Source organism: Xenopus laevis, chromosome 9_10L (genome assembly GCF_017654675.1).
Source record: "Xenopus laevis strain J_2021 chromosome 9_10L, Xenopus_laevis_v10.1, whole genome shotgun sequence".
NCBI lineage: Eukaryota > Metazoa > Chordata > Amphibia > Anura > Pipidae > Xenopus > Xenopus laevis.
The window spans coordinates 33,090,745-33,111,616 of NC_054387.1; the positions used below are offsets into that span (position 1 = coordinate 33,090,745).

The 20,872-nt window shown below is 40.1% G+C and overlaps 1 protein-coding gene across 4 annotated transcripts in view; it reads left to right on the forward strand.

Annotated features, from left to right (window-relative positions):
• afmid.L (arylformamidase L homeolog) overlaps positions 1 to 20,872 on the forward strand; it is a 28,270-nt gene that overhangs the window by 845 nt on the left and 6,553 nt on the right. Inside the window, exons 1-9 of one of the 4 annotated variants that reach the window (XM_041576159.1) lie at positions 1,867 to 1,941; positions 4,692 to 4,766; positions 7,420 to 7,510; positions 8,881 to 8,985; positions 12,643 to 12,691; positions 14,623 to 14,708; positions 17,208 to 17,280; positions 20,057 to 20,154; positions 20,235 to 20,313. In XM_041576159.1, coding sequence (XP_041432093.1) covers positions 4,734 to 4,766; positions 7,420 to 7,510; positions 8,881 to 8,985; positions 12,643 to 12,691; positions 14,623 to 14,708; positions 17,208 to 17,280; positions 20,057 to 20,154; positions 20,235 to 20,313 — 614 coding nt within the window. In that variant the 5' untranslated portion in view covers positions 1,867 to 1,941; positions 4,692 to 4,733. Of the gene's footprint in view, positions 1 to 1,866; positions 1,942 to 2,410; positions 2,448 to 4,691; positions 4,767 to 7,419; positions 7,511 to 8,880; positions 8,986 to 12,642; positions 12,692 to 14,622; positions 14,709 to 17,207; positions 17,281 to 20,056; positions 20,155 to 20,234; positions 20,314 to 20,872 lie in introns of those variants that run through there. The other 3 variants (XM_041576158.1, XM_018235133.2, XM_041576160.1) reach the window with 3 other exon arrangements.

Genomic DNA, 20,872 nt, shown 5'->3' on the forward strand with positions numbered 1-20,872 from the left:
GGGTATCACGTGATTGTATTATTGAGTCTCTCCCACTGACTGACACGTTTCTATAGAATTATCACTAGTAGGTTTAGTAAAGTATCCAGTGTGTGACAGTGATAGCAGAGGCCAGAGAGGGATATGTCTGTAAAGGGGATAAGAATACTCTCAGGAGTCTGTGGAGTGGGAGTTGGTAGGAGGAGGGAGACTATAGTTGTAGAGGGGGATTAAAGCTTCTGGGATGGGAGTGTGCCAGTGGAATAACAGGTATAGGAGTGGCAGGTGGGGCCTATAGTAGCTTTGTTTTGGGATGATAACCTGTAACTGAACCATGGCTGTTTGGCAGCAGATATAATAGTGAGACATTATGCCTATAGTAGTAGTGGGATAATAGTCTCTGGGAAGGGACTGTGGGATATCAGGTATAGTAGGGAGAGAAGGTTCCTATAGTAACAGTGGATAATAGTCTCTGGGAAGGGACTGTGACTGTGGGATAGCAGGTATAGTAGGGAGAGATGGTGTCTATAGTAACAGTGGGATAATAGTCTCTGGGAAGGGAGTGTGACTGTGGGATAGTAGGGAGAGATAGTAGCAGTGAGGATAGTAGCCTCTGGGAAGGGGCTGTGGGTTAGGCCAGTAACATAACTAATGAGGGTCGGGCCCAGGTGCAGCCGGGCCCCCTACCCCCCTCTGAATGCAGTTTTCTGTGCTGCTGCATCAGAGTGAGCGTCCAGTGGGCCGAGGGGGTACGGGCCCGGTAGTTACACCCCTGGGTTAGGCTCTAAACTGCCCATCCCAACCTGTGCCAAGCCCAACTTTCTAAATATTTTCTAGATGCACACCCGAACGACACCCTTTATCAGAGGCAGGAGAAGACTTGTGTTGATCACTAGAGGGGGCAGGACATGGGCAGAGTTACCATTGGGATGGGGACATGCAGGAAGTTTGGCCTGCAAGTTGGTCATTGCCCACTGCTGGAAAGGTTTGTCTGTCTAAACCCATCTGGCCCTGATTTCGAGTTGTGCATCACTATAAGAATGCATGGCCAGCTTTAGATAGTAGCTTGGAACTCATTGGGGCAAATTCACTAACCTGCGGAGTTGCGCTAGCGCAGGCTTCGCCAGGCGAAGTTTCGCCAGGGAGCCGCTAATTCACTAAAATCAGAAGTTGCGCTCAGGGAGGCGAACGGTAGCGAAGTTGCGCTAGCGATGCCTAATTTGCATACGGCGCCAAGTTAAAGTACAATGGACGTATATGTAGCAACAAATACATTACACTACACAAGCCTGGGAAAGCTTCATAAAATAAAATAGAGGTGTTATATTGCCCTATACATGTGCCCACTGTATAGTTTAGGTGCCAAATGTTAGGAAATGTAGGGGGGAAGGAGGGTACCCCCAAAAAAAATGTACAATCTTTTTCAGCCTATCACCCTTAAAAAAGGAAAAGACGCCCGCGTTTTTTGGGACTTAGAAAAAATGTAAACTTTTTTTGAAGCAAGCCCTATCTACTCTATTGCACTTCGCCTGGTCTTAGTTGGCGAAGGCAAGTCTGGCGCAAGAATTAACATTCATGAAAATCCGTGAATTAGCGTAGTTACGTCCATTCGCCATAGCGCAACTTCGCCTGGCGTAAGGGTGCGAAGTAGCGCTAGAGTAGGTCCACTTCGCTAGCGAATTTACACCAGCGCCCGTTAGTAAATTGGCAAAGTAATGAAATGACGTCACGCTGGCGAATTTGCGCTAGCCACTTCGCGCTTTAGTGAATTTGCCCCCTTGTCTTTCTGCAGCCTTTATTCTGACTCTTCAGTAAATCATTTACTCGCCTTGTTATCAGCACTTCCACCTTTGTTTGAGCTCTAAATACAGTGCAAGGCTTTAACTGCTTCTCTTCACATTTTGTATTCTGAACTGGCTATTAAAGCTGACACAGCATTGTTGCTTGTTTTCCCAGACCAAGGTAAGGGGCAAAGCAAGGGAACATATATATATATATATATATATATATATATATATATATATATATATATATATATATATATATACACTTCACCACCCCTTCTTCACCCCTTCAGTCCTACTCAATTTCCTCAGCATTTCTATCCTGCCTTCCCTTCGGAAAGTCTTGCACACTCACACACTTTTTACAGCACAAACATGCATATATTATTTTCTGAAGCTGTTGGGAAGAATTTGCACACTCACAACATACATATAACACACGATTGGTTAAAACAAAAGTGTTTTATTGTCTTATATGACTAGTTGAGGTCTAATAATGATATGAAACTACATTTTATTTCCCAGGCTACTGGACCTGGGGTTTTCTGGATAAGGGATCTTTCTGTTATTTGGATCTTCATATGTGAAGTCTACTAGAAAATCATGTAAACATTAAATAAACCCAATAGGCTGGTTTTGCTTCCAATAAGGATTAATTATATCTCGGTTTGGATCAAGTACGAGGTACTGTTTTATTTATTACAGAGAAAAATGAAATACATTTTAAATATTTGGATAAAATGTAGTCTATGGGAGACGGCCTTTCCGTAAATACCTGTATGGGATACAATAGAAAAACTAATTATGACCAAATAAACATTTACTTACACCACTATCACCCCACAGCCCTCTGAACAGAAAGTGGAATTTCTGGTTTCTCTTAAATGAAAAAAAATATAAACATAAATAAAAAAAAATGTAAGTAGCTCCATTAAAATGCACTGTAGGGGCCGGGGCATCCCCCATATCTTAATCCACCCTTGGGGGGTGGAGGAGAAGAGGAGGTTGATATCCATGAACAGAGTGTAAGATCAGCCACACGTTATTTAGTATGAATGATTTTTTGCTTTGTCAGGAGGACCATGTCACTGATAACATGTGATAGGGAAACCTCCTTGATTATATTGGCTGTACAATAAATATTATTTGTTGCTAAGGGCAAACCTGCCAATTAATTTTCATCCTCTGTTTATTTAGGGCTGACATGTTGACAATTTTTCATCATTCACATGAGTACCTGCCCCAAGTGGAGTTTACAGTCTAAACTCCTCTTTACATTTACACTGTAGGGTAAGGTCACACCTGGAGATTCAGGGAGATTTCTGCTGTTATCTGCTGTGTATGCTGCTTTGAATGGCTGCCCCCATGGCTACACAGCAGCTTGTTTATATAAACCAGGGATCCCCAACCTTTTGAACCCGAAGTTGGGGAGCAACACTAGCATGAAAAATGTTCTTGGGGTGACAAATAAGTGCTGTGATTGGCCATTTAGTGGCCCCTATGTGGATTGTCAACCTACATTGAGGCTCTGTATGGCAGTGCACCTGGTTTTTATACAACCAAAACATGTCTTTAAGTCAGGAATTCAAAAATTATCACCTGCTTTGAGGCCACTGGGAGCAACATCCAAGGGGTTGGAGAGCAACATGTTGCTCACGAGCTACTGGTTGGGGATCACTGATATAAACTATTGTAGACTTTCTGAAGCAACCACACCAGTTCTACCAGTGCAGGGCAACACTGCATTATATTGTCATTATTTTAGTTTTTGGTGTCACTGTTCCTTTAAGAAAATCATTCTGTTCATATAAAAATATATGTGCTTATCTTACTGGGTTCAGCAATTTTCTCCTTGATACAGCCAAGAAGAGATAAGGCAAGAGAATTGCCTCCTCAATCATTTACATAGCATGGCCGGCAATAAAATGCACACTGTTCAAATGAGAAAGGAAGGGACATGGCATGTGCAGTCTTCTCGCTTTACTGGTTCTTCTTTGACATGTAATACAAATTAAAATTTGTTTGGGAGCGTCTAGTGGGGCATCACTGAATCCTAAGATTGTGTAAGCACATAGAAAATTTTAAAAAAAACAAGCAATTTTATTAAACATGTCCCTAGTGCCAATATGCTTAGGCAAGATATTAAAGAGCTGGTTCGCCTTTAAGTTAACTTTTGGTATGTTACAGAATGGCCAAGAAACTTTTCCACTAGCTATCATTTTTTTTTATATAGTTTTCGAATTATTTGCCTTTTTCTTCTGACTCTTTCCAGCTTTCAAATGGGGGTCGCTGACCCCATATAAAAAAACACATGCTCTGTAAAGCTACAAATTGTTATTGCTACTTTTTATTATTAATCTTTCTATTCAGGCCCTCTCCTATTCATTTTCCAGTCATTATTCAAATCAGTGCATGGTTGCTAGGGTAATTTAGACCATATCTAAATAACCTAAATAACTCAAAAACAGCAAATAATAAAACATGAAAGCCAATTGCAAATTGTTTCAGAATATCACTCTACATCATACTAAAAGTTAATTTAAAAGTGAACAACACCTTTAAGAAAAAGTTAAACAGTTCCTTTAAATAGAATGCAATACACAGATAAAGAAGTGCAAATGAAATGAGTGCACGAATATTTAGGGTTGACGCATTTTTTGGGCATAAATCATCTCTCTTATCTCTTTTAACTTTGTTGCTTATTAGCACCAAGTGTAATTTTTACCTGCCAGATGGCAACCCTACTAGTAATATGGAAGATTAATCCTAGACATTATTTGGTTTGAGAAATTTAGGGCTTTCGTTAGCTTTGCTCAGAGCATGACAGCAAAATAATTTGAGGTTGTGTTTTTTATGTTTCTGTGTCATTGTTTAAACTTAGTGAGTTTGTTTAAAACATACCTATGTTCTGATAGTATCTGTCATTAGCATTTACAGGTCAGAGTCCTGTTGGCACAGGATAGTGGCGGAATGGAGCTCAGCTGGAGAGATCTGGGGAGAGAGGTGAGTAGGTTCCATACATACATGTATATAATGATATTTTATATATAAAATAATACAGGTACAGGATCCCTTCTCTGGAAACCCATTATCCAGAAAGCTCCGATATACCTAAAATACCTAAGCTCCTATAAAATCCATTTGAAGCAAATAATTCGAAATGTAAAAAACAATTTTCTTTTTCCTGTAGTAATAAAACAGTGGCTTGTGCTTGATGGTAACTGAGCTTCATGGATCCATATTGGGGGCAGAACAATTCCATTGGGTTTATTTCATGTTGAAATTATTTTTAGCAGACTTAAGGAATGGTGGTTCAAATAACAGAAAGACCCCTTACAAGGTCCTGAGCATTCGGGATAACATGTCTTATACCTGTGCATCCACAGTTTGTAGGGAAGTGGGTTTCCTATGTACTCTCCACTTTACACCCTAGGGCAATTGTATTAAAGTAATAAAGGTATGTGACTTGTTATCCAGAATACTCAGGACCTGGGGTTTTCCGGATAACGGATCTTTCCATAATTTGGATCTTCATACCTTAAGTCTACTGGAAAATCACGCAAACATTAAATAAACTGAATAGGCTGTTTTTGTTTCTCTTAGTTTGGATTAAGTACAAGGTACTGTTTTATTATTACACGGAAAAGGGGAAACATTTTTAAAAAAAAGGATAAAATGGAGTCTATGGGAGACAGCCTTTCTGTAATTTGGAGCTTTCTGGATAACGGGTGTCTGGTTAACGGATCCCATACCTGTACTGTGTACTACATTTTGCTTCAGTTTTTATCTCATGGAAGGTACCTAGAAGCAAACCATTAAAAAGTATCTATTATAAAGAGAATTGTGGTGCAGCCATATGGCACACATGAACAACCATAGTCCAAAAAGGGTTAATTCTGCTTTACTGGTGATGTCTTACAAGTGCCACAGACCAGCGACCTCCCAGCTATAAAAGAAAAGGCATTTGAGATAATTCCTGGTGTTGTGTCACAACTTCTAAATGCTTTTTTGCTTTTCAAAGGCATGTAAAGTAAAATATTGAGTATTTTCAGAAACCATTCTCAAAAATGGGGTCTGTATATAAGTTGTAGTTTTATGTTGCTATAGCAGAGGTTGAGATCAATATAGCTGAACAGTGGCCACATATGGACATTGCAAAGGGTCAGTCGCTGTTTACTTTACACAGGGCAGTTATAAAACAAACATTTAGGGGAACAATGCTTTCATTAGAAACTGTGAACTGAGGTAGAAAATTTAATTTTCTACTATGGTAACTGCAAAGGTGATTCCTGAAAAAAAAACAGTTTTGTCTTAAAGGGGTTGTCCACCTTTGCGTTAACTTTTAGTAGACTTTAGTAGATGTAGAAAGTGAAATTCTGATATATTTTGCAATTGGTTTTCATTTGTTATTATTTGTGGTTTTTGCTTTATTTAGCTTTTTATTCAGCAGCTCTCCAGTTTGCGATTTCAGCAGTCTGGTTGCTAGGGTCCAAATTACCCTAGCAACCATTCATTGATTTGAATAAGAGACTGGAATATGAATTTGAGAGGCCTGAATAGAGAGATGAGTAATAAAAAGTAGCAATAACAATACATTTGTAGCCTTACAGAGCATTTGTTTCTTAGACAGGGCCAGTGGCCCCCGGGCAGGAAGTATAGACCCGGGCAGCCCCTCAAAATACCGGGCTGTCCGGGTCAAAATTGGACAGGTGGCAACCCTAGTACCATGGGAACATTTTATCTGCTGGCCCAAATTGTAAGCAAGTGCATGTTGCAATAGTTATTTATATAGCATAGACACATTTCTGCAGCACTACAGAGTGGAACAGTTCAGTGTAAAAATAAAAACTAGGTAACTAGACAGGCTGTGCAAAATAAAAAATGTTTCTAATATAGTTACTTAGTCAAAAATGTAATGTATAGAGGCTGGAGTGACTGGATGTGCAAGATAATAGAACAGAACAGAACTTCCTGCTTTTCAGCTCTCTAACTCTGAGTTAGTCAGCGACTTTAAGGGGGGCCACATGGGACATAACTGTCCAGTGTGTTTGCAATTTATCTTCAGCATGCAGCTCAGATTCAAAAGCAAACCGTTATGAGCCATGTGGGCCCCCCCTCAAGTCACTGATTGGTTACTGCCTGGTAACCAATCAGTGGAAACCATGAGAGCTGCAAAGCAGGAAGTATTGTTCTGGCTATTATGTTAGACATCCAGTCACTCCATCCATTATACATTACATTTTTGTCTAACTAACTATATTAGAAACATTTTTTTATTTAGCACAGGCTATCTATTTACCCAGTTTTTATTTTTATACTGAACAATTCCTTTAAGTCTAAGGTACCCATATGCAAATATAGTGTAGCTAGCATAGCAAACACTAGTAGGTTTTTAATGGATATCTGAATTTCTTTGATAACTGAATTACTTTTGTTGCTTAAACACTTCACACAAGCCACTGAAAAATAAATGGATGGCGGATACATTTGAATAGAGAGGAGCAACATCACATCTTTTGTCTATTCATAAATTACAGCTGCTTTGTTGGGGGGTTTCTGGGAGTTGATCTCCAGCTTTTGAGAAGTTGGAACAGGCAAAATATTTCTATAACAGAGGGACATAATACAGAGTTTTCACTCATGTTGTGTCTTATAGGAGCTAGAACACCAGTACTCCCCCAGCCAATGGTCGCCGCGTATGGACAAGGATGCTGTGATAAAAGCCCATGTCAAAGAGACCACAGAAGGTGAGAGCAGGTTTTACATCCTAGCTCCCTATTGTGCCTGTTTACCAGTCAGTTCCCTCCTAGTCCCTACTTCACGTGCTGTGGCCCTCTGGTGGCTATTGATGAATGTTTAGCTTGCTGCTTCTGATTTATTGCTATTGTCCTCCTTGTATTTAATAAATATTTCAACTAAAATTATCCTTATTAGTGCAATGCTAACTTTTCTATTAAACCACAAATGATTTTCTTTGCAAAATATTTTCACTTCTTACAAGGGGAATATATTGACAGGTAAGTTTGTTTAGTAGCATTCCATTTAACTTCTCTGTTTAATCTTGTGAAAAGTCCAACCTGTTTAAAATGTTGCAGAGTTGCCCTTATAGTGCCAGAATTTGCACTATATCTAAAACTAAGAATCATAGTCACTCCCTTTAACAGTTGTGTCTGAAACTTTATGTCACTGGTGCTCAGGGCCTTAGGACCTGTCCCCTTCCATTGACAATTGGTGCTTGCAAAGACGGCCCTGCTGTACTATATACCAATCACTGATGAACAAGGTACTCTTACCCCCTCAGCTCTGCCACTGCATTTAGCAGCAAGTTTTTATTTTCTAACCAGGCTTCCATATTACTCTAGTCAATGTCTGGATAATTGAAAATCATCCATAATTGCAATTTAAAGTTATGAAGCCTTAGGGGCAAGTTTACTTACCTCCGCCAGCGTTGGCTTCGGGCACATCGCAACACTTTGCCAGGCGTAAATTCGCCTGGACAACGCTAATTCACGAAGATCTGAAGTTGCGCAAGGAGACTGAACGCATGCGAAGTTGCGCTAGTGATAATACGATCAGCAGACTGAAGTTACGCTAGCATTGGCTAATTTGCCTATGGCATGCAGTTAAAGTACAATGGCCGTATATGTTGCAGCATATCCATTACACTACACAAGGCCAGCGAACCTTAATAAAATAAAATAGAGTTGTTATATTGCTCTACACATGAGCCCACTGTATAGTTTATGTGCCATATGTAAGGAAATGTAGGGGTGAAGCCAGGTACCCTAAAAAAAAAATTACGCACTTTTGCAGACTATCACCTTTAAAAAACGAAAAGACTCCAGCGTTTTTTGGGACTTTCAAGTAAGTCCCATCTACTCCATTGCACTTCGCCTGGTCTGAGGTGCGAAGGCAAGTCTGGCAATAGAGGTAACAGTCGGTAAAATCAAAAACGTAGTGAATTTGCGTAGTAACACTCTTTCGCGAAAATTCGTCTGGCGTTAGAGTGCGTAGTTGCACCAGTGTCTATCTCCTTCGCTAGTGAAATTACGCCAGCGACCGTTAGTAAATACGGTCGCTGGCATAAGTTAATAAAATCTCTTCCTTCATTCCCTAGGAACAAGAATATCCCGTTCAGTGGCAAAGACAATACTGAACATTCAGTATGGGGAAAGAGAAAGTGAGAAATTGGACTTGTACCTACCCCAAGGGTCTTCTACAGGTGAGTTCTCTTCAGAATTCAGAAATAGTTAGTTGCCATTGTATCAAGACTGTTTCCACACTATGCCTTAAAAGGGTTGTTTACTATAAATTAATTTTAGTATGATGTTGCCAGGGATATTCTGAGACTTTGCAATTGGTTTTCTTTTTTTATTACTTGTGTTTTTTTTTAGTTATTTAGCTTTTTATCCAGCATGTCTCGTTTGAAATTTCAGCAATCTGGTTGCTAGGGTCCAAATTATTCTAGCAACCATACATTGATTTAAATAAGAGACTGGAATATGAATAGGAGGGGCCTAAATAGAAAGATAAGTAATACAAAGTAGCAATAACAATACATTTGTAGCCTTTCAGAGCATTTGTTTTAAATGGGGTCAGTGATATATATTTATTAAAAGTCGGAGTAAAAAGCAGCCCGGGCAAAAAAATCAAAGCAGCCCACATGTAACCACGCGAATGTCTTGTACTCATCCACTCATATATAGGGTAAATCTGCAAACAGTTATGTGCATATAGAGAGCTGCCTTTCTCACTTAAGTGTAATTCATGTAAAATGTGTTAAAGATTGTGCAGCCTTGTGCCTTTATATGGTCACGGAAACCTTCAGACTTCTAATATCCTTATCATTTACAGTAGGGGATACATTATCCCTTATAATACATGAGTGATACTCAGAGTTCACTGTATAACTCAGCATGAAGCCTTGTGCCTTTATATGGTCACAGAACCCCTCGGTGACTTCTAATATTCTTATTTACAGTAGGGGGTACTTTATCCCCTATAATACATGAGTGATACTCAGAGTTCCCTGTATAATTCAGCCTCAAGCCTTGTGCCTTTATATGGTCACAGAACCTCTCAGTGACTTCTCATATCCTTATCATTTACAGTAGGGGGTACATTATCCCTATAATACATGAGTGATACTCAGAGTTCCCCACAGAATATCAACATTAACACTATAGTGTAATTTTCATTCATGGAATTAAATGCAATGTCTCAAATGACCTCACCTCACAAAACACAAAAATAAACAGACAATGTTCAATACTGTGCAAGTCCCAGCATACAGACAGCTAGTAGTTGTAGAACAGCCGTAAAGGGAAAGCTAAGCCGCCCTTACTGGAGGATCTAGAGCAGGGGTCCCCAACCTTTTTTACTGGTGAGCCACATTTAAATGTAAAAAAGAGTTGGAGAGCAACACAAGCATGAAAAAGTTCATGGGGATGTCAAATAAGGGCTGTGATGGGCTGTTTGGTAGTCCCTATATGGACTGGTAGCCTACAGGAGGCAGTACACTTGGTCTTTATACAACCAAAACTTGCCTCCAAGCCTGGAATTCAAAAATTTGCACCTGCTTTGATGCCACTGGGAGCAACATCCAAGGGGTTGGTGAGCAACATGTTGCTCGCAAGCTACTGGTTGGGGACCACTGATCTAGAGGTACAGTAAGTCATTGATACTGATTCTTATACTGAGATTCTCAGCTGGCTGTACGGAAACTTGTTGCTTGTAGCAGCAGAACTTGTGCTTGCAAAAAATCCCCATGCAATTCGCTGCTATTGACACGCGAATTGAAGTGCACACACCCGCTCGCAGTTATTTACATACACAGCAGCCCTAGAGAATAGCACTAGTAGAACGCAAGGTTACCTAGCAGCAGCTGCAACTCTTGGCTCCCTTCTCTGTGCAGCTGCCACACACACGCCTCCCTCCCAGTCCCTACCCTGGCGACTTTAGTCTGCAACTTCAGCTCCTGGGGTGCGCAGAAACAGGATCAGGAGTGGCCCACATGAACACAATATAAAGGGGCCCCTCTGGCATTTGCCTAAATAGACAGATTGCCAGCCCAGACCTAGTGTGCAGCCCTTACAAAGTCTTGAATGCGAGCGTGTGAGAAGGTAATGAGAGTAAATAGTAGAAATACACTGGCACACACGGCAATTCAAACAGGGAAATCCCTTGTGTCTTTATTTGCAGAGAAGCAACGTTTCGGGGTGGTACCCCTTTGTCAAGCATCACCCCGAAACGTTGCTTCTCTGCAAATAAAGACACAAGGGATTTCCCTGTTTGAATTGCCGTGTGTGCCAGTGTATTTCTACTATTTGACCTTGGGGAGGGTGCCGATCCCTCCAGCATTGAGCACCTGGCTATCCTGACTGAAGGCCTGGGTGTGCGAGCCGACATTTCTATCTTGACCAAGGTAATGAGAGTGCCATACACTCCTTATACCTGGCAGAGATGCTTCACTGGCATGCTGGACTAGTATTAAAGCAAATTATTTATTTCTTGCTTATAAATGGCTTCTCCAGCTAATGACGAGAGTAGGTAGTATCCACTATCCAGTCATAGATGTACACGGGACATTTATTTATATATTAAAAAAGAAAATCCATGATTGCCCAAAGGGTGTTTTCTTTTCTAGTGATTTCTGTATTTGTAGAATAGAGGTAACTCACTGATCAGCAGATAACATTTACTGGTTACCTGCACTTTGCACTTTGGCAAAGATTTGCTTTATGTTACATACTGAGGTAAGATATGCATACGTTAGAACAATAGGGCTCATTTATGACAGCAGTTGGCTCTGTCAATACTGCAAAAATATTCACTCTGTCTGTAAATAGAGCACAGTGAGCTTATTGGCTCAGTAAAATGCTGAAAATACAGCCACCTCTGAAGGTGCCTGTATCACTAGAGATGCGAGCAGTATGGTTCAACAGACCCAGCTCACTTGCATATGAAGAATCAGGGGCATTCAGCACACTGCACTGTAGGATAGGAACCAATCAGCAGCTAGGCTGACCTGACAGGGAACTGAACCTGGCTGTACACAGGGTCATATAAATTTCTGGTCAGGGCAGATATCTGTGGGCAGTTTATAAAAATCTCTTGGGACAAGGACCATGTTGGATGTTGATGAAGAACTTTTCGCAATGACTCTGCATATTGTATTTTACATATCCATTCTGATCCGATTGTTGACCAAATGATTGGATCAGGCCACTCAAGTGAGTGGGTATATCTTTAATTATATGGCAGGTATAACCAAATTTACCAGAAAATACTGTATTGGGTCAGTATATATTTGCTGGTTATCAGACATGGTAATTTTCGAGTGTTCCATATAAGGGGTTGCCTTTGTGTTAAAGCTGGAAGCTACTGGGCCCCAAAGTAGAAGTAGGGAAGGGTTGTCACTTCCTCTACCAGTTAAGGTGGCCATACAGTGAAATATCTGCTCATTTGTGAGGTCACTAATTGAGAAGATCTTTCACCCAATATGCCTACCATGAGGTGGCCAGTTTTGGCTTACCATGATGAGGATACAGACCATAGTGATTGGTGATACCCCTTGGGATTTTCACACTTGGCCAATCGACATATGGCCAATTTTCAGCAAGATATACATGGTTCATCAGCAACTTTTTTTGGCTTGTGTATGGCCACCTTTAGGCAGGTTTTTTTTTGCCAAAAGAATTGAACTTGATAGACGTGTCTTTTTTTTCAGCCAAATTTATTATTATATTATATTAAATGAATCATACATAAACAGTTATGAGTGTCATTAGTATCTCTACATTAGGCATTAGTTCTGTGTAATGTGCATTTTCCCTTATGTTATTTAGTGATGACCACTGACTAAACTGTATGTCCATAGGTTTCCCTCTTTTAGTCTACATCCATGGAGGATACTGGCAATTTTTAAGGTAAGAACTACCAAATCAAGATAATACTTAATGCACACTAGTAGAGACACAAACACAAACTGAGACATATTACGTGAATTAACTAACAAGGTGCAGTGTGCCAGACACACAGTGGGGAAGGACTCCATGCCAGGGGAGAGTTTTGCTGCAGTGTGTGCAACCTTTTTTTTTTTTACCTCCCAGCTTAACACTCACCTGCCTGCATCAGCTTTCAGAACCAGGGTGATAAAACTCCATTTTGGCTAGTATTTCAGAAAGGGGATTGTGTCATGATACAGCATTAGCATCCTTGGGGTCGCGTCTGTTGTGCACACTGATGCAACCAACTGTAGGAACCCTGGAACTACCATAAAATCCACGTTGGCTGTAGCTCCAGGGTTTTTAACTAAAAGAGAAAAATGGGGCACAAGTGGAGAATTACCAGTACCTTCCACCCAGTACACTGTAGACAAAAATATACAATTTCACTTGCAATGAAAAGTGAGAGTCTGTTTTGGGAGCTCAGCTCATACTTACACCCACAGATTCCGTTGGAATATGCACAGAACTTTGCATCCATTTTAGCTCATCCACACTTGCAGTTGTAAATGAGGCTTATAAAGCCTCAATGTGTGTGGCATTTAAAACAGAATGAGGAAACAGTGGATTTATAGTACCTCCAAGTCCAGGTTGGTAGTAGTTCCATAGTGCCAGTGTCAATAGAAACACTGGTGTACTATTCCTCAGAGCAGACTGGGGGTGTATTGGCACTCAACACAAGTACACAAAAGTGCAGGGGGAATGTTTGGGGTGCAAATACCTTTTATGAATCACGTCAATACATGTATAAATTTGCATTCATTTTGTGCGGTTATAATATAAATACAATACCAATTATGCTTATGCGTTGTTTCTCCTTTTTGTCCCCCACAGTTTTTTTTGTAAACAAAATGCTGTATATATGTCTGTGCCAACATAGTTTCATTGTAATCAGCTTTGAAGAAGGAACTGCAATGTTCTGAAAGCTTGCTGTGATTATCATCTTAGTTAGCCAATAAAGGTATCGCCTTTACACAACTTTTGTTATGCTTCATATCAAAAGTTCTACCATATAATTTGCGGTTATAATAAAGTGCAAAAACGGGTGCAATGGGCGTTTTTTTGAGCTTTGCATACTGCCTTCCTCTTGGCACCTTATCGGCCACAAATCCCGAAAGACCATGTAAAATACATATTTATGCAATGCATATTTATATTGTCAAAAACAAGAACAATGCAAAATACAACAACAAAAAATACACAGTATATTGGTGGTCCTAATCCCACACTGTTGTGTTATTGTGTTGCTGTGCAGAGGACATATTACAGGCACAAACTAATACGTAATACTAAAACCTGAAAAATACCCCAGAAAAAAAAAATTGATGTTGTAAAGCTATAGTAGTGCCAATACTTTCAATACTTATATGGAATCTATTATCTACAATGCTTAGAGCCTGGAGTTTTCCAAATAAGGGGTCTTTCTGTAATTTGGCCAATTACAGTAAGAGTCTGGCCACACGAGCAGATTCGTGGAGATTAGTCTCCACTTCTTCGCAGTGACTAATCTCCCCGATCTGCCTTCCACTGGCTAAAATGTTTATTGTCTGGGGGCAGGCACACAGAGCGCATCGTTTGTCGAAGTTGCCCGAAGTTTCCTTGTGAGGCAATTACGGACGACTTCGGAAAACTAAGCACTCCATGTGCCTTCCCCCAGGCGATTTACATTTTAGCCGGCAGTAGGCAGATCGGGGAGATTCGTCGCCATGAAGAAGAGGAGATTTGACACCTGGCGACTTATCTCCCCGAATCTGCCCGTGTAAGTCTTCTAGAAATACATTTTAAAACAAACAAATAGGATTGCTTAACTACTAATACCTTTTATCAAGACTGCTGCTGTTTTTTATCTGCAGTAAAGAGGAATCTGGCTTCATGGTGCCTCCATTGGTGCGTCATGGTATTGGAGTAATGGTGATGGATTATGATATTGCTCCCCAAGGTAGGAATTTTTATTGAATTTTAATTTTCATCCAACTAAAAAGAAAAAACAAGTTCCAAAGTAAATAATGCTTTAAATGGTTACTGTCATGGGAAAAATTTTTTTTTTCAAAATGAATCAGTTCATAGTGCTGCCAGTTTCCCAGCTGCCCCTGGTCATGTGACTTGTGCCTGCACTTGAAGAGAGAAATGCTTTTTGGCAGGCTGCTGTTTTTCCTTCTCAATGTAACTGAATGTGTCTCAGTGGGACATGGGTTTTTACTATTGAGTGCTGTTCTTAGATCTACCAGGCAGCTGTTATCTTGTGTTAGGGAGCTGTTATCTGGTTACCTTCCCATTGTTCTTTTGTTTGGCTGCTGGGGGAAAAAGGGAGGGGGGTGATATCACTCCAACTTGCAGTACAGCAGTAAAGAGTGATTGAAGTTTATCAAAGCACAAGTCACATGACTTGGGGCAGCTGGGAAATTGACAATATGTCTAGCCCCATGTCAGATTTCAAAATTGAATGTAAAAAAATCTGTTTGCTCTTTTGAGAAATGGATTTCAGTGCAGAATTCTGCTGGAGCAGCACTATTAATTGATTCAGTTTGAAAAAAATTTTTTTACCCATGACAGTATCCCTTTAAAGACATTACAGCAATTGATCAAAGTGTCATGTTGGACCTGGCAAAAAAGTAAATTTACATAAATGCTAGCCATTAAATATGTGTCTTATACAGAAAGTACATGTCTATCGCCATTCATGTGGTGCGTAAGGAGAACTGAAGTGAAGTAATTACTGCTAATGATAAAATAACATGTTTAGGCTACTGTCGTTCTTCAAAACAAGGAAAGAAAAAAGGGGGATTAAGGTAAGGGAGGGGGACTGTTATTAATTTGTGATGGTAGGTGAACAGAGATACATGCAACCAGGTCCGGACTGAGAATTAAAATAGGCCCTGACATTTCAGGTACACAGAGGCCCAATCAGCCCACACAGAGACCCAAACAGACCCCACCTTATCGCAGCCCCTCTGGCATTTGCCAGAACCCACAGATTGCCAGTCCGGGCCTGCATGCAACTCCTGTGTAGATATGACAGCTGATAAAAGGGGAATGAAGCATTAGGGTAAGGCCACACGAGGAGATTCAGGGAGATTTTGTCGCCTGGCTACTAATCGCTTCGTCTTTTGAGCAACTATCTCTCTGAACTGCCGCAGCGTTTTTCCACATAGGCTACAATGAAAAGTCGCCTGCGCTAATGCACACACGGCAATGCGTTTTCAATAGTTGCCTGAAATTGCCTCACTGAGGCAACTTTGGGCAACTATTGAAAATGCATCGCTGCGTGTGCATTAGCGCAGGCGACTTTTCATTGTAGCCTATGTGGAAAAAGGCTGAGGCAGTTCAGGGAGATAGTTGCTCAAAAGACGAGGCGATTAGTAGCCAGGCGACAAAATCTCCCTGAATCTCCTCGTGTGGACTAGCCCTTAAACATTTCCACCCACTGCTTCTTTTTGGGGGATTTTCAGTTAAGTCCAATAAGCCTCTTGGCTTGGATAAGGGCAGTGACACACCAGGAGATTAATCGCTAGCGATAAATCACTGCTTCTCTGGGCAACTAATCGCCTGCACTCTCCAGTAAAAAGCTTTCCCATAGGCAATATCATGCCTATGATGCCTAATCATGCCTAAAACACATGTGTCGTTTCCTCTTGTAAAGATTTTAGGTGACTGGAGCGACACACGTGTTTTACCACCAGTGATTCCCATTATTGCCTATGGGAAAGCTTTTTACTGAGAGTGCAGGAGATTAGTTGCCCAGGGAAGCAGCGATTTATCGCTAGCAATTAATCTCCTGGTGTGTCACTGCCCTAAAAAGGTGGAGCGCCCTTTCTACTGGGTTAGGGACAGTTTCCTCTACTTGGTTTAACAGGCGTGTTGTATAAGAGAATGTAATTGGCCTAGGTAATGCAATATGTCCCATGTTTTGGGGGGGGTGCACTGATCTCTAATACAAAAAATAGAGGGGGGAAAAGGAGGATAATCAGGCACTCTATTGAAATGCACTTTGAATGTCATTTCTGTTTGAACGGATGGGATTTTTGAGCATTTTTTTAGTTATACAAATAAATTACATTCAGGGGATTATTTATTAAAGGTTGAGCTGATTTTTACCAGAAAAATTCGAGTTTTCAAGGGTATTTTTCAGTCAAAACTCAAATTTTCCTGTCGAGGTCATGTAGAAGTCAATGGCAGAGAGCCGTTTGTAGCCTTAATGATGTTTGGGGTTTTTGTATCCATTTTAGAGGTCAATGCACCCCCCAATACTTGGGACATATTGCATTTCCTAGGCCAATTACATTCTCTTATACAACAATCCTGTTAAACCAATTAGAGGAAACTGCCCCCAACCCAGCAGAAAGGGAGCTTCCTCTATTTTTTGTTTGACATTAGTTAAACAAAAGTTTGTTTCCAGAATTTCAGGAGTATAATGGCTGACAGCATCTTGATCTCTTAGGTCACATGGATCTCATTGTATCTCAAGTCAGACGCAGCATCGCAGTAACAATACAACGGTATCCACAAATCACGTGAGTGCATTTCCCCTTTATGAAGTTAGTATTAGTTATTATGTGGATGCTACACATGACAATGTACAGAGTGGATAAACTTTCTCTGTATTAGCCAGAAAACTAGCAAAATCAACATCAACAGACAAGGCTGCTCATTTATCATCATTAGAGTCTTGCGTTCTATTTGTTCATGGACTATTGTACAAGCGAACAGAACAGTAGATTGCATTTATATGCAAATAGTGCACCCCCCATTTATACCATTTGAATGAATTTTGTAAAACATATTTTGACTTGCAGAAGGCATCATGTACAAGAAACATAGCTGTAATATCCGGAAGGATGATATAGTATGGGTCCTGCTATCCAGAAAGCTGTGGACCTGGGGTTTTCCAGATAAGGAGTCTTTTCAGAATTTGTATCTCCATACCTTTGGTCTACCTAAAATAATTTAAGCATTAAATAAACCTAATAGGATTGTTTTGACTTCAATAAGGATTCATTATATCTTAGTTGGTATCAAGGACAAGGTACTGTTTTATTAGAATTACAGATAAAAAAGAAAAATCTGTTTCAAAAATTTTTATTTTATTAAAATGGGGTCTATGGGAGATGGCCTTCCCATAATTCAGAGCTTTCTGGATAAAAGGTTTTTGAATAACGTTTCCTACACGGACCTTTATAAAGAGGGAGAACTTTAATATCGAGCGTGAGGTTTCTAATCTCGGTGCATATTTATACTGACCATTGTACAATTCAATCCTCAGTACAGGTATGGGATCATTTAGCTAGAAACCCATTATCCAGAAAGCTCTAAATTACAGGAAGGCCGTCTCCCATACAGTCAATTTTAAGAAATAATTGTTAAAAATAATGGCTTTCCTTTTTTTCTGTAGTAATAAAACAGTAACTTGTACTTGATGGTAACTAAGCTGCAATAATCCATATTGGTGGCAAACAATCCTGTTGGGTTTATTTCATGTTTAAATGATGTTTAGCAGATTTAAGGAATGGAGATCCAGATTACAGAAAGATCCCTTATCCGATAAAAATAACCCAGCTCCCAAACATTCTGGATAATAGATCCTATAACTGTATCATATAGCCCTATATAGTCAGTATGTTAACATCAACCTACCAGAATGCCTAGTGGAATCTAATGGTGTTGTGTAATAAAAGGTGCAATGTTCTCTACACGCCTAGTTACCTATAGCAACTTATCTGCTGGAAGAATTTACTGGTCCACGGTTTTGAAGCAAACCCCTTAGTTGGTTACTGCATCTAAGAAACCCTATTACATAAGAGGGTATATGCACTTGAAAAGGTTGCAAGCAGAGCACAATCTGCCAGATGCAATTTGAAAAAAAAAAAGCTTTTTTCCTAATTTAGTTCCAGATTTTCCCATAGAACCAGATGCAATGCTATGAGAAAAACGAATCTCACTGTTTTTTACATGGAATTCTATTGAATTCTATGGGGGAAACTGGAACTGACAAATTGAATCTCACCTATAAATATCCATGTGATAAACCCATAAATAACTTTTTCTCATGAAACTGAATCTGTCCCAATGTCTGAAGAAGGCACCTTTCTGTCCTGAGAGCTTGCCATATATTATTATCTTATAATACACAAAAGACATGAATATCTTGTAGAAACGGTGAGTTCTGATGTCATCAGTTATAAACGGTGAGTTCTGATGTCATTTCTGTCACATGACTCACTGAAATTTGTGTATTATAATAAATAAAGTACCCCCAGTTGCAAAATATGAGGATATTAGAAGTTACCTTGGAGTTCCATAACCTGTATAAAAACATGTATATATGGTCATGAAACACCTCGGTAACTTATAATATCCTTATATTTTACAAGAAGGGGTACTTTATTCACTATATATTATGCATAATATAATACAGGCAAGGGACCTGTTATTTAGAATGCTTGAGACCTGGGGTTTTCCGGATAATGGATCTTTCCATAATTTGAATCTTCATACCATAAGTCTCCTAGAAAATCATTTAAACATTAAATAAACCCAAAAAAGCTGGTTATGCTTCCAATAAGGATTACTTGTCTCTTAGTTTGGGTCAAGTACTAGGTACTGTTACATTATTACAGGGAAAATCATTTTTAAAAATTCTGATTATGTGGATAAAATGTGTCTACGGCCTTTCCGTAATTCGGAGCTTTCTGGATAACTGGTTTCCGGATAACGGATTGCCTCTAGTCCCATTTGCAATGGCTTACTGCAGAAGTGCTTCAGACAAATTAAATAAATGAAAGGAACACTTTTAATCCTTGTTTGCAAAATAGCTGGTCTGCTTCTACAGCCTGGATATAGAACAGAGATTGTTGTGTGTATAAGTGCAATGTTGTATTTGTATAAGAACAGAGAAGTTAAGTTGAATTAACCCAGGTGCACAAAAAATTAACTTGCATGCCAAGCATTGAGATTATGCTTATATAAATATGCTTTACATAATAAGCACCTACTAAACCAGTGATCCCCAACCAGTGGCCCATGAGCAACATGTTGCCCCCCCTACCCCTTAGAAGTTGCCCCCACTGGCCTCAAAGCAGGTGCTTATTTTTGAATTCTTAGCTTAGCTTAGTTGCATAAAAACCATGTCCGCTGTCAAACATAGCCTCCTGTAGGCTGCAATCCACATAGAGGCTACCAAATGGCCATATCTGGCACCACAGGCCCCTTTTGCATGCTAATGTTCCTCACCAGCTTATTAAATTATGGCTCTGTGGTCTAATAAAACCTTATAACCTTTCTTTTGTTTAGTGGGGTATACTTGTGTGGCCACTCTGCAGGAGCTCATCTAGTTGCAATGACACTGTGCACCAAGTGGTCAGAGTATGTGGCAACTCCTGACATTAAAGGTTAGTGATAAGTCGTTACTTAGGAAAAATACTCACGATCAGGACTGTATGTGATGGGTTTCTCTCTTATGTCTGAGCAGGAGCTATACTTGTCAGTGGAGTGTTTGATCTTCTCCCCATCATCCACACGTATGTCAACGATGCATTGAAGATGTCAGAGTGAGTCCAACAGACATAGGCATTTGTTTAAAGTAAGGCCACAACTAGGGCCAGATGACAGACTGCAACTTGGTGAGCAAAGGTCAACTGAGTTGAAAATATCCTCAGCTTGGATATCAGCCAGATAATTGTATTGGTTGGTAGGGCAAGCCTTCCTGCAATATCAGCAGTTATGTTGCAGAGGCTCCACACTACAGATGCCAATAACTGCTTTAACACAGGAAGGTGTAACTAGAACAGTGATCCCCAACCAGTAGCTCGCGAGCAACATGTTGCTCTCCAACCCCTTGGATGTTGCTCTCAGGGTCCTTAAAGCAGGTGCTTATTTTTGGATTCCAAGCTTGAAAACAAGTTTTGGTTGCATAAAAACTAAGTATAGTGCCAAGTAGAGCCTCCTGTAGGCTACCAGTCCACATAGGGGCTACCAAATAGCCAATCACAGCCCTTATTTTGCACCCCAAGGGACTTCTTTTATTTGTGTTGCTCCCCGGCTCTTTTTACATTTGAATGTGGCTCACAGGTAAAAAAGGTTGGGGACCCCTGAACTAGAAGAAGTGTG